General features: G+C 38.1%; 1 protein-coding gene across 2 annotated transcripts in view; it reads left to right on the top strand.

Annotated features, from left to right (window-relative positions):
• REV3L (REV3 like, DNA directed polymerase zeta catalytic subunit) overlaps positions 1 to 14,543 on the top strand; it is a 115,907-nt gene that overhangs the window by 79,747 nt on the left and 21,617 nt on the right. For both annotated transcript variants that reach the window (XM_038133852.1, XM_038133853.1), the window contains exons 18-20: positions 66 to 177; positions 8,954 to 9,069; positions 14,097 to 14,215. In XM_038133852.1, the coding sequence (XP_037989780.1) occupies positions 66 to 177; positions 8,954 to 9,069; positions 14,097 to 14,215 (347 nt within the window). The remainder of the gene's footprint in view (positions 1 to 65; positions 178 to 8,953; positions 9,070 to 14,096; positions 14,216 to 14,543) is intronic.

The raw sequence follows: 14,543 nt of genomic DNA, 5'->3' as shown, positions 1-14,543 counted from the left end.
TTGTTGACTGAAGTAATTGAAATTCCTTCCAAATTGTAACAGGACTTTTTACTTTTATTTTCTAGGGAGCAGAGACCAAGCCCCCTTGCTTACAAGATCTGGAGTTACAGGACTAGAAGTCAGTTACGCTACTGATGAAAGAACTCTTTTCCAGGAAGTAGTGAATATTGTAAAAAGGTAGCATATCTGTACGTTCTGCTTTTATTTTTCAGGCTTGGAACAGCAGATTTAGTTCCTTCAACCCTTGCCAGTCTTTCAAATACTGATTTTTTTGTTGTTATTGTTTTCCTCAAAGGCTTATTTCTAGAGTGGACAAGCATGGTGGTCTTTCAAATAAAAATACTTTTTGCTTTTCCTTTTCTCTGACAGCAAGAACATTCAGATCCTCTTAAGCAGCTGAGTTACAGTCTTGAAACTGATCTGCCATATAAGTAATCTTTCTTAACATACAACTTTCCTGTTAAGCCCAGAATTCATTACACATCTCTCTCTGAAACTCTCAGAACAGTAGATATTAAGAGTGCTGAGAGCTGTAGAAAACCCCTCAGACAGGAAGAGTTTTCTAGGAACTCTGAGGCAAGACAGAAAAAAACCTGCATGGTACTGAAACTGCTGCAGTTTAAATAAGGGTTCATTGAAAAATCAGTTTCCTTCATTAGTTTTGTCTTCTCTGAATGGAAATCCCCTGCTCCATCCAACTTGGAAAACTGCTGGTTTTCCCCATCTCCACTGAGGCTGAGAAGCCTGTTCGGGAGCCCTCTTGCCTGGTGCGTGGGTGGAACCACAGACGTCTCTCCAGACCCTACTGACAGGTGCAAAGCTGTAAAGTTTCAAGGAAAACAAACAGATTTAAACTCTGAGTCACCCTGCTGGAATAGAGGCACAAGAAAAAAACCAAACTAGGCAGAGTACATTTGCAATTCTTTCTCTCTCCAACCAGAAAACCTCTGATGAGAAAGGCTTTGACCAACCCCATGAAGCCAGAATACAAAAAGAGTTGCTGAATGCAACCAGCACAGGGTGGGTCCTGACAGAGCAGCAGATCCCTGTTCAGAGAAGACAAAATTCAGGTAAGGAATATAATATTATTTTTCTCTTTCTTGGAAATCTAGTGCTCCATCAAACTTAAAAAAATTACTCAGAATGAGAAACTGCCAGTAAACGAAGAATTCTCCACCAGTTGTGTGGAAGTCTAAAACGTGATAGGACAGAAAGAATATGGTAGAGAGAACTCAGCAGTTAAAATATATGTTTATCACTGAAGATCAGAAGACTTCCATATCTGTACCTGCTGAAGGCATTACAGAACGAAAAAAATCATGCCATCTTGGTGTACTTCAAGATGGAATGTATCGGGTTCCTGTCAGAGAAATCTCTGCTTATGAGATCTTCTCTAGCATGTGCTAGTGTATCTTTTTGATGCAGCAACTTCATCCATGAAGATTGAGTTAGTTGACTTGTATTCCTGGAAGATAAAAGGTTTGCTCTATTAATGGAGAGACAGACTACTGTCATCATCTTAGTTTACCTCCCTCACAACTCTAGAATAACACCTCAGCTATCAGACTGCTGATGGACTCTCAAAAAAGATGGTTTTTGCAACTTGGACCACATCTACAGTTTGCTGCTCTTTTGCCCTCTTTATTTTCTGTAGCCTGGGCAAAAAAAAGGAGAAATGTTGTTGGAGTTAATGTTTTGTATTTCTTAAGCACAAAATAAGTGTCTAGGCCCAGAGTAGCTTTAACTGAAGGAGGAAGTATGGTAAAATCACGTAATTAAGAAGTAGTGGACTGCAAAAACTTCCTCAATGAGAAATGAACAAGCAGGCACCTTTAATGAAAATTAGTCATTATTTTTTAAACAACCTTCTGTTTGTCTTTTTAGCGTTATTTTTTTCCAGCACAAGCTAGGTACTTTGCCTGTTCTGGTAGATGCACTTAATAGTAGGTCTGATAGATTAGAGAACGAAAACTATCAGGCCATATTTAAGAAATATTACCGCTTGAATTTCATGGACCAACACTCAAAATCACCCTTATTTTCAAGCCAAGAATTGTATCAGTATCTTATATTCTGATACGTGCTTTAGTCTGGACAATAATAGGCTCTTGTGACTGAACATCATGCCCAGCCTGCCCATGACTGCAGCCTGCTTTTGGTTCATGTTCTTGGCCTCTTGGGCAGTTGGAGGGAAGGGTGGAAGACTGAAATTCCAGATTCCTGGCATGATGACAGACTGTCTAATGTCAGGAACAGACTTTATCACCTTTCTGGAGCACGGAACAGAAAGGATCTCAGCTGCAGGAGGAATTACCATACACAGTCCAGTTTAAGAATTCTTGTCCCTATTTCTAGTTATTCTCTTACTAGTTGGCCTGATTCTTCCTCTTACTCCATAGAAGTGAAATTGTGGAACGTACTTATTTGTTTCAAGTTCCAGTCTTCTACTTCCTTGTTTAGGCCTTTTGTTTTCTTTCCATCCTGGCTATTGAAAAAAAATAATGGTTGATTCTGTAACTTCTTGTCAATACATGTAAACTCAAGAAAAGCCAAGTAGAGAGTTCTGGGTCATTGTTTCCAGCATACAGATGAAGGAAAGGGTGTTCCTTGAAAATTTGTAACTTCTGCAATACTCCTTGCTCATCAGTGTCTGACTAGGTTTTTGTCACTGAAGAGTGTTTCCCAAACTTTTTGTAGTAGGGCTTAAGTTATTCTTTGTTCACTGAAGATGAGTATTACTCCAGAAGGTTCTTTGGAATAAATGAACTGAAGTTGGATTCAGTTAATACCTTCACTGTGAGGTTGTTTAGGCTGTGCTAGATCTGAATGACCCTGTGGTCATTGTTTTACCTCACCTTGGCATCTGTGAGGTAAATACCAGGTTAAGTGTTCTTCTCTGGATTAGTAGATGTTGTCTCTGATTAACTCAGAGCCCTTGGCAAACTGAAATTAGTCATCTTGTGTTCTAGTAGACCAGAAGAAGACCTGATTGTTTCTCTGGAATTGTGATCTGTGATTTCATCTATACTGAAAATTCACAGATTTGTCCAAACATTGAGAAGAATAAGGAGATTATTACTGAGACTGATTAACTTGTGAAATAGAAGTACTTACAAGTGTGAGTATCAAAGTCTATGCAGAGACAACTTTAATTTTGAAGGGTATTGGAATACTGAGGTTGAGAGTCAGGAAACCAAAAGGAAGAGCCACAAATATGAGTTTGGAGGAAGGAGGAAAGAAGAAGCAGCACAGATTTGTAAAAAAAGAAAAGTATCATTAGATTGGTTTTTGGTACCCTGACGACTGTCTTAGACTTTGAGAGGAAGCTGCACCTGCATTGGTCCAAATTTCCCTTCTTTGGTATGCTGTCCTCTGGCTGTAAACAAAAAAAAAGGCAAAACTGGCATAAAGCAGCTGAGGGACAACATCCTTCTAATCCTGTGCAGCTGCTGGGGATGTCCTAGAAGCAGAGACATCCAAGTTGTAGGCTCTCTGGAACGTTCAGAGGGTTGTTTTTTTTTTTCCTTGAAATGGAGCCTGGACATGTATTGCTGTCCTAAAGTATTCTGTTGTACTGCCTGAGGTGCTTTCTTGAATAGATCCTCTGTTGATCTTAAGGTGTCAGCTGCACTGAGACGGGAGAAAAAAATGGAAGAATCTCTCTGCTTGAGGAAGTAAGAGAACCATCTCTCTGAACCTAAAGGCAGGAAAAAGAGTAAACACATTTACATACTTCCCTAACACAGGAAAGCTGACTGAGGAGGAGGAGAAGGTGGAAGGGAATGCTACAAGAATGTTTGCATGGGGATTTAAAACTAGAGATGTGCAAGCCTGATGGAGCAGTGGATTCCCATGAAAGAGAAATTATATGTCTGGGCCTCTCCTTCACTTTTAGGGCAAATTGTTCTGCTTCTCTTTAAGGGCAGATGCTAGCAGATAGCAAAAAAGGGCTGGTCCTGCAGGTGTGAGAGGAGCAAAATTTGGGGAATTCAGACAAACAGAGGATGTGAAAACAGGACGGGCTTGAAACAAAGAGTAGTAGATTCATTGCTACTTGAAACTTACCAGATGCCCACAGCTCCTTGTCTCCACTGAAGTAGTTTTTGATAGAATTACATGAACAGAGTATAATATAAGATTTTACATTAACATTTTGGGGGTAACATTTGTGTATTAAACTGTTAATGCTTAATACTTTAATATTTTTATAATGTTTTTCCTGCAAGGTATAATGCTAATGAATTTTTTTGTTTGGATACAGTGCATTATATTTCTTCTTCTATAAATGCTCTAGCAACGTCTTCTTCTTAAAATAGTGATGTGCTAATCTAACCTTCTTTTTCCAGGCCAATATCATCTTCATCAGTGACATTTTCCTGTAGAAATTTGTATCTAATGTCCTGTATCAACTTCATGGATTTTTGTTGTCTAAGGCAAACTGGAAAAATGTTTTCAGAGATTTCAGTTACGTGTTTGAGTCACCAAGCATTCTGTTGCTATGCACAGTTACTGCTTTTCTGTGTATCATAGGTCTGGCATGGTTCCCCACCCCCTCACCCCCCTTTTTCTCTTAATCGTAGCTGGAAGAAAAATAGCAGTCAGGAAAAGCATACACATAATAGAAGGGAAGGTATAACTGGGAGCTTTAGTGTTCATTCACGAAATCGTCAAATGAGAAAGAGGAAGAGATGTCGTAGCAGCAGATACGACTTAGCTGGAAAGGAAAATAATCGCCTTTCTTCTCTCTGCAGCATGTATGAGTTGAATGTTAATGCTGTTATGTTTAAATCCTGCCAGCATAAATGCTGCTTTTCATCTTTGCAGAAAGTCTGGCAACAGCATGCAAAGCACTATCAGGGCCCATCCTTTTAACAAAAGAGCATATGTTGGCAAGCACACCTCTTATTCCTGTCGTGTTACTCCTAGCCAGCAGCTTTCAAATATCAGTATTACACTTTACTAGCTTCTTGCAGGTGTAACAGCTGGTCTCATTACAATTTCTTCTAATAAAATAGCTTGAATTGATGTCGAAGACCAGTTTCATAGTATACTGTAAAAATTGTGAGACAGGAGGATGAAATATAAAACTTGTCCTCTTAGCTCACAGCCTGTTGTCATTGTGGCACCACATGAAAATGAGAGAGTGTCACACTTCAGCTAAGCTTGCATCAGCTAAACTTTGGGTTTGCTTGTTCATCTTCCCATGTGGAATAATGTGCTCTTTTAGCTCCAGACATCTCTTCTTCTCTAATAGCAAGTAGAATACCACAGGAGGTCTCAGCAAGTGCCACGCTGGTTCGTTGGTACTGCTGGTACATGAGATTGGGCTGCAGGAGACGACATTTCTGCTGCATAAATTGGGACTCAGTTCATCAGCAAGCAACACAGAAGCAGGAAACAATAGTGTCTCTTACTAGGTGAAAGAAATTTGATAGGCTGAACTTGTTGCATAAGGTAGATCTTACGCATATGTTGTGCAGGAGTTTGAGGTTATAAGTGTTACTTAGTAGAAAGTAGTTCTTCAGTTTAATGTTACTTTGTTTTTTTCCTTCAGAGATAATTGAGAGATACACTTGGGAATGCATACAGATATACATATATGTATAACTTACTGCAGTATCTGAGCAACTCAGTTGCCAGTAGTACATTTATTGGTTTTCATGCTTTTAGAAGGATACCACTTGGATCCAACTTTTAAATACAGACCAACTGACATTAAAGGACTGTGATTACAGGAAATTCACAGTAAGATTTGATCTCACCATTTGCTGGCTACTCTACCTTGATTTTCCATTTAGATAGCTTTGTATAAGTCATCTGACTGAAACTTAAACATCTGTACTTCACAATCAGTGTCTAATTAGCTATCCTCATTACCAGAAGAGTTAAATAGAACAGGATCTTGGTTTGCAAGAGATGGCTAAAATAAAAAGAATGGTTCACCCAAAGAGGCCTTTTTGTTCAATGATAATAGAGACCAGTTTAGAAAAATTGAGATGCAAAAAATAGCTGAAATTAGACTTGCCTTAATATATGGGTGGTATCTAGTTGGGTTGGAAAAGCAAAGTAATGTGCTGTAAAGTGATAGCCTGTAAGTCAGTAATGTGCAATTACAGGTGATCCCTAATGGCTTGGACAAGCAAGACTGAGTTAAAAACTTAAACAGTTAAAAGATTTTTTTAAAAAAATAATTAATAGGCTTTCCAATCTACATGTGGATTTACATAAAATTGTGTTAAAATATGTGATATTTAAGTTAGACACAATTTATTTCTAGAAGAAAAAGCATGTATCTGAAAACATCATAAACTAAAGGGCTTTTATGTCTTGTCCTATAAAAATGCCTTCACATCTGAAAGATACTAGAGAAACAGTTCTTGAGATTACATGCAGATGGATTACAGAGGTAATTTTGTTCACTAGGTTAAAAGGTAATGGGACGATTACCTCCAGAATTGATAAAATATATTCTGTTGCAGTAGTCCTAGAATAGCCCACTACTTTTGTTTAAGTAGGAAGTGAGAAAGGTAATGCCCTACTTGGGCAAGTTACAACCCAAAGCAACTATCCTTCATCAGTTGATGAAGGACAAACTTCACCAACTTGCTGCTTCCAAACAGTTCTTATTTCTGTTCAGAAGAGGTTTATAAGAGAAAGCAAATTTCTGGCATAATGAATATTGTTTTATGTACCACTTAAGCAGTTCTTCACAAGTTTCTGATTCACATTTGCATCTATCCTGGAACCCATCTGCATAATGCCTTGTCCTGTGTAAAATCTGCAAGTATTCTCCATTTTGAATTATGTTATGCCAGTTTTCAAATACGATAACGAATGACTACTTCCCTCATTTTAATTAATCTGTACTGTTTTGCAATATGCTAGGACCAGCATAGTTTAGTTACAAGAATTAATTTGAAAATATGTTAATTTTTATAATGTTCATTCTACACTTGTATAAAACATGGCATAATTCCTTTTTATTTCAAAGCTGAAATTGAGCTATTAATAATTCTGGAGCATCATTTCACAATCATTGTATGTTGTGCAGATCAGCCAGCAGTTGTTACTCTTTTTGTCACTGGTTCTGCTGCTGGAATGAACTGCAGGCTAGCTTGAGTCACTTGTCTGTAAATTGTTCCAAGTAGCTTTGGGGTTGTACCATTGGTAGAATAGGTTTCCATATTAAGTAAATTTACTGCTTCCACTCCTGATGATCATTTCCACCTCCAAAACCAAATAATTCTTCTTTTGACATGAACAGCAGATAGCAAAATATCCCCCAAATTCATTCTTCTTCTTTCTGTAGAATGCTAGAAATCAAAAACTTACTTTAGAATCCCCTGCTTTAGGTAAAAATTGTATCAAAACCATTCCCTCACAAGTAGAAGTAGGCAATAAAGGGGATTTTTGCAACTTCTGGCAGGTGCAAAAGCCCAGATTGTAATAAAGAGAGAGAGCCATACTGAGTAACAACATTCAGCTCTTTTTCACAGAAGGTCAGTGTCCATGGCAGAAGTGTGGAGCTATTCTCAGAGTAATTAGTATCTTCAAAGTGAGTTGTCATTGCCTTTGGCTAGGACACATAAGCAAGGAAGACACTTTCCTGATAAAGTCTGAAGCTTCATTTTTAATGTCTGTGATACAACTAACTCAGTATTCAGGGAAAGGGTGTTCTGTATTTAACAGTCAGGAAATGTTTGAGGTTTTTTTATATGTTTATGGATGCAAGGAGTACAGAGTTCCTGTTTGTAACCCAAGGCCTCTGCCTACTCCCTCCATAAACTAAGGTCTACAAGCCTGTGTCCTGTTGTATGGTTGGGCATAGACTGTGGTACAGAATCCTCATCCTCCATCCTCTACCTTCTGACAGCTGCCCTGCTGTCATTCAGTTGTATTGAATGCTGGCTGCTGCATCAAGGTTGGAAAATACACGAAAAATCATTCAGTCTAACCAAGAAGCAGCTATTCATCCCACTGAAACTTCCTTTCTTTTTTTGCTATAAAAATAACAGATATCTTATGTTATCTTTGTCCGGTCTCTTTCTGCCCAGCAAAATCATTCTTAGGCTATTGAGCAAATCACCAGATCATGACTTGTAGTTAATAGTGCCTACTCAAAAGTTAGGTGATACTGGCTCCTCTGAGCTAACTCCTACCTGTGCTTTGTCTTTAAAGCCACATTTTTTGTCCTTTTGTCTAGTGAGCTTTACTCTGAGCCTGATTGGAAGTGATTGTGTCAAAAGTCAATTCTGACTTTTTTGTCATACTTGAGCCAGTTAGGTTTTTCCAGCTGGAAAGAGATACAGCATGAAGTAAGCTTTTCTTGTGTGTCTTCTACAAAGAAGGCTGTCTAAATAAAGAGGTATTTAAAGAGAACTAGTAGATACAGTTGCTTTTCTCTGTTTCAGTTTAGACAGCTCTCACTCAACTACAGATTGTAACTCCCAATAAAGGGTCATCATTTAGGACCCGAAGTTCCCTGTAATTACTCAAAGTTACACTGCACTATGTGTGACACAACATTATCTGTAAACATTCCAGTTAACCTACTGGCAAGTTCTGTTCCATAGGCATGGCTGTATTTCACTGCGCATCCAGTAGCTAAGTTTCAGTTTATGCTTGATACTTCTTGATGCCATCAATAAAACCTGAGGAGACCTCAGTTTTGTTTTATTTGTAAAGACCGAAATAATAGAAGTATGTAAAAAAATTCCAGTGAAAATATCCTTTCTAAATATTTTTGCAATTGAATGTTATTAAAAATCCTAAGAGATTGCCTGTTTTGAATATTGTCTCCTCGTCCAGATGCTGCTTTCATAGAAACCAATTGTGACTGCGTCTTTTATAAACTCAACATAATTTGAATGCAATCCTGTTTATGCTTTGTTCATGGAAAATATTTTTGTAAATTATATGAAGCTCATTTTTTCTTTTCCCCCTACCTCTCTAGATATGACCCAGACATTTTGCTAGGCTATGAAGTCCAGATGCATTCCTGGGGTTATCTCTTACAGAGGGCTGCGGCACTGAATGTTGATTTATGCCAGATGATTTCTCGTGTGCCAGGTAAGTTATTGTTTAGGGCTTCAGTTCATTTCCAGTAGAAGCAAGTTGAAATCTATGAAAAAATTTAGAAAATAAATGCAGAGTATTTCTTGAGAAATACTTTTTTTTGGTTCTTGCTCCTGTGTTGTTAATAGTATAATCACACACACACCTGGTGTTTTCTGAATTTTCAGATGTGTGGCATATTCCACTACTGTGTGTGTCCTGTATTCATGAACCTGGACTTACATTCTGTAGTTGTGTGTTAAGTTGCAGTTCTTGGAGGTGCTTCTGCTACCAAACCTTCTTTTGCTTTCCTTTGCTCAGTCATTCAGAGTACCTACCATAATCATCATTTGTGGTTTCTCTGGCTCAAATGCAAGAGCATAAAACTGCTCCTAGCAGCAATTGTCCTGGACAGCTTTGTAATAAAATCCTCACTTTGAATGACCATTCTTGTACTTTGGGCAAATTTTATTGGGTCCAAGTGCTGATGCTTTCCTCCAGCATTCGGAAAAAAGTCTGTTTAGACTGACAAGAAAACTTGGATGAGAATGGTAAGCCTAGTGCCTATACTTAGCCAATCAATAGAAGCCATCATGCTGAAGAATGGAGTTAGTGAACAGCTAAATAAGTGTGCTGTCACACCTGAGAAGAGTCAGGATAACTTTATAAAATGAAAAAGTGTCTCAAAAATTTGCTGCAGCTCTTTGCAGTCATCAGGGTGATGTGGATGAGGAAGACTTTAAAAATCAAAATAGTTGAAAAAGCCGGTTTTTGCCAGCTCTACAGAAAAAAGCATCTGTACAGAAATTAAATTGCTATGAAATAAGAAGTCCATTACTGTGATTGTTCTATTAAAAACTTGAGCCTGTTGCTTTTTAATGGTTGCAAAAGCAAATGTTAGGAATTATGGAGCAAGGAAAATATAAAGCAATGACTGTAAATGTAAAAAATGTAGAAATCTGTGGTGTGCTTGTACCTCAAATACTGAGGTTGTAGCCCCCTCATAACCTTCCTCCCATCAAAGTGGATATAGGGGAAGTGGTAAAGATGAGAAGGGTTATCCAAATATGTCTAGTAATTTAGTAATTTGGGATTCCAGAAGAGACAAAACAGTGTAGGAAAGGTAAAGCCTGTGAAATATTGAGGGATGTAAAGGGAAATAGAGATTGGGTTTTCATGGTCATTTCCAATGCAAGAACCTGGAACTCAAGTGAAGCTAGCAAGTGGCAGCTACAGAATAGAAGTTAATTTTTAATCTCAGCATTGCTTAACTCTAAAGTTCCTGGTCACAAGATAGGACAAATGCTTATAGTGTACATTGCTTTAAAAGGAGATAAATTCTTGCAAGAAGAATCCATTGGGAGCTACAATATATAAAAATATATATAATGAAATATATAGTGAAAATAATGTCTGGCTGAGGAAGCTGCCAATGATTGGAAGCTGGAAGAGCTGCAGGGAGAGTATCAGTAACTGCTTCCCCCATCTTGAAGCACCTGCCTTTGAGAACATGACAGAACATGATACTGGGCTACTTGAATCTTTGAGCATACCCAGCACAGGAATCATCTTTTATGTAGTTGTCCTGTGTGCCAGGCCAGGAGAATATGTTGTTTTAGCAGCACTGTGTTCACACAGTCCTTCCTTGAGGCTTGAATATTTGTATACTCTTGATGCTTCCAATACTTGGACCATGTTTGGAAAAGAACTGAGTTATGGAGTCCTCCCAGAGACAAGAAAACACAAGAAAAAAAAATTGCATCTTCAGTTGAAAGTTGTTGGCAATTGAACTTCGGTGAATTTTTAAGTACTTCCTATATGAAAACAGGATCGTGTGATAGCTTAAATATGAAGAGGCCGTCAGTGCTGATAAGTTTCTTTCTTCAGGACAAAGCTGTCAAATTTTTTCTTCAGGAATAAAAGTGGATTGCATGAACCTTGTTATTCAGTTTCCCTGATGGTCCAAATTGAGATGATGCGCTAGTTGCAAAATAATGCCTCTGGGTGCAGTCTTCAAGGGTACTGAAGGATGGTCAGAAAAATTTTTGACCCATTACATCTAAAGATGTGCAGTGTCTGTAGTAAGAGGAACAGTAAGTGTTGTAGTCAAAGGTTTCTTAAAACCTCCAAAAATCACAAAGATTTACTGCTCTGCTGTAGAAGTATGGCTGAACAATCTCCTCAGTTTGGGACTTGTGTCTCTGCTGTTGTTCTCAAAGGCTGAGTCACAGTTTGTGTCTTGCAGGACAGCTCTGTCTGCACTGTAGTTGATGCAGAACCAAACAATCAGCAAAGCTGTTAATAGTACCCATCTTCCTGACATAAATTCTTCCTCAAGTTACTGATTTTGGGATACATCTGAATGGGTCCTCAAAGAAGAAAGGGAGCTGTATGGTTCCTAATGGTATTGTCCCCATGTATTTCACAGTCAGGTTTCCTTCTCTACAGCTATGAAGTCCCACACAACATGGGTTCAGTTCTAGTGAAGGAGGATTGTAGCCCTTAATATTTTTGTACATGAGGTTCAAGTGGGCATGCAGAGCATAGGCACAATCTGCACAGCACTGGTGTTTGTAGTGCAGGTGTTCCTGTGCCAGCTGGTAGATGCATACTCAGAAGTGGAATTCATAACACTTAAAAATGTTTCTAAGAACCGCTGTTATTTTAAGTGTTTGGTTTGTTTTGACAGAATTGCAGCAGAAAGATGAGAAAATGTTTACACTGATAAGCTCTTCCCAGAAATGTCATGCAGTAAATGTCTTGCATGCGTGACCATATGTGTGCAAGTTGTTGTGTTCTCTGTTGCTTTGCGGCCTCCTTGTCCATGATTTTGACCCCATCTGTCTTCCTCCTGCTTTTCCAACCCCTATGCTTCACATTTTCCTCCCTTCTTCGCATGCTGTATTTTCAGAACAGGAAGTGCTCCTTCAAGAAGTATGCTTCTCTTTCCTCCTGTTGAAATAAAGATGGAAGGGACTTTTCCTTTCCTGTGATTTCAACTTAAGAAAAAGAAAGCTGGACTTCTCTCTGGTTCTACTTTATTGGCTGAGTCTAGTGCTGCCTCTGTCCTTTACAAGTGAACTATTCATAAGTCATAGGACACATCACAAGAGAAGTGCATGCCATGCCTGTGCATGGTGGCATTTTTTGTGTGGTCTCCTGTTTCCTCCTTTGCATCACAGCTCAAATTTAGGGAGTGGATAAGAGACAATGAGAGGAGACTTCTTTTTATTTTGTCTCATGCACTCGAAAGATAGGAGGGATGTCCTGTTCTGCTTCTTACCAGCATAGTTCCCAAAGAGGCGTACATGGTTCTGGTGATACATTTCCCACACCAGTTGTAAAGTAGTGCAGGTTTTTTGTAATATGGTGGTGTTCATCAGACGGTGGGTCTGTCATGTGATCACAGTATACTTTGCTGCCTGTTTTTTACCAGCAAGACATGAAGCAAACTTATTATAGGAAATCTCCTAAACAAGTCAAAAGAGAACTGGGATGACACTGAAGAAAGTAGAACTAACCAACAGTTTCTACTTCCAGTAAAAAAAAAAAAAAAAAAGGAGGGAAAGAAATGCAAATTCCTCACTTTCACGGGAGATCCAGCATGTGGAAGTGAAGAAAAGCAGAAGAAAAAATGTTGCTACTTGGTGGGGCATTTTTTCCATCCAAACATGGAAAGATAAATTGCTGGGTTTCCTCCTTAAAAATCTGAAACAATAAGGAGCGTAAAAAGATAGAGTATGCATTTTGATGAAGTGTACAAAAGGTCTGCTAAATTTTGTCAAGGATCTGTGATTTACTAATAAGGTCAGTAAATGATGAATAGGTTTTCTTAACCGTATTTTAATTTATATGGGACACATTTGAAGATCAACATACAAAATTAGTCTGTGTTATGTTGTTTCATAGTTGTTCTGCAGCATTTCAGACAATTTTTACTTCTGTTGTCGAGGGTAAATGTGCCTCATGACTGTCCAAGGGTCTAATTGTTCAGTTCTGATCATTAAGTTCTGATCATTATTGCAAAGCAGTGTGTATCCACACTTCTACACTCTCTGTCCAAAATGTTCTGCTCTTTATTACAGGATACTGTACAGACTGTGCTGTACCTGATAAATGAGTAGTGGCAGAATACAAAGCAACCAGCAGTTAAAAAATGGATATGGATTTAGAATTGTGGGTAAATTGCCTTGAAGTAATTTCTCTCCCATTAAACTAATAAGAAATAAGGCTGAGGATCAGAGTGTTTTCATAATGGATCTTAGTCTGTGTGGTACATTTTAAAAAACATCTTTGTAAACTCTGGAAAAAACACCAGAACTGTAGACTTAAAATGACTGGAAAAAAGATAGTTTAAAGAAATGTATACCAAAAAGACTGTCTTCTCTTATTCTGCAGTATTCCAAAGCATGACAAAAATCAAGGATGGCAAAATAGGATTATTTCTCTACTTTAGACACTGATGTCTCACAGAAAGATTTAGAGTGCTGCTTCTGCATCTACATTGGTTCCTTCCTATTTCCTTTTCCCTGTGCTATCCAGAGCTCATGTCTACTTACTCCCACTGCTGTGGATTTGCTTATGCTGTATGAAAGAGACTGAATTTTCTCTCCCATGACCTTGTTCAGTCTGTGTAAGATCATTGCAAGTAAAGCCTTGAGTTATAAGCTCCTAAGGGCAGAAATCACTTTTTTTAAATTATATTTTTTTATGTTGTGCACTACTGCATGTGCAGCTGACTCTCAAGTAACATTCAGCATTGCATAACCAATATATTCACTATGGAGAATATATTGCCCTGGACACTATTTCAGTGAAACCTAAGTAAGAGTTCTCTGCAAAGGGCAAGAGCAGAAAAACGTGGGGGAGTTTCATTTAGAGATTGTGTGGATGACTGGTAAATAAATAATTTTTTGTGGAATGAGCAGTAATCTTCATGAATTCTTATTTTTCTAGAGAGCACAAATTGGCAGAGGGATGGTTTGGTCTGGTCTTGACTGTCTTATAACTTGTCTAAATATAGTCTCTTTTAATGTCTTTAGATGAAAATAAAGAGAACAGATTTGCCACCGAGCTGGATGAATATGGAGCAGATACAATGAGTGAAATAAATATTGTTGGGCGAATTGTCTTGAATATATGGAGAATGATGAGACATGAGGTAATTTTTTTTAAAGGTTAATGTTTTGATTTACTGAGTTTTCTAATTATTGCAGACTTAGTTGAAAGTTTCATGTAACTTGTGTAACTTCTACAATTTTTTTTCTTTATACATCTTTTCAACTAGAGTAGTTTGCCAGTTTGTGAGAATAGGTTTTGTGTATCTCCAGACTGTAAGGTACTGAAGCCTTTATTTTTCAGTAATGTTTCTTAATGATACTCCTTTCCCTGATTTGTGGGTTTTGAGAACAACTTAGTTGTTTTAGGAATTTGCCTAGTATGGTGCTTTTAGTACAATAAGTACTTGAGCATATTTTAAACTCTCAGGT

This window comes from Motacilla alba, chromosome 3, assembly GCF_015832195.1.
Source record: "Motacilla alba alba isolate MOTALB_02 chromosome 3, Motacilla_alba_V1.0_pri, whole genome shotgun sequence".
Taxonomy (NCBI): domain Eukaryota; kingdom Metazoa; phylum Chordata; class Aves; order Passeriformes; family Motacillidae; genus Motacilla; species Motacilla alba.
Note: the sequence above shows the minus strand (reverse complement) of the source record. Positions and strands in the feature narration are given on the sequence as shown.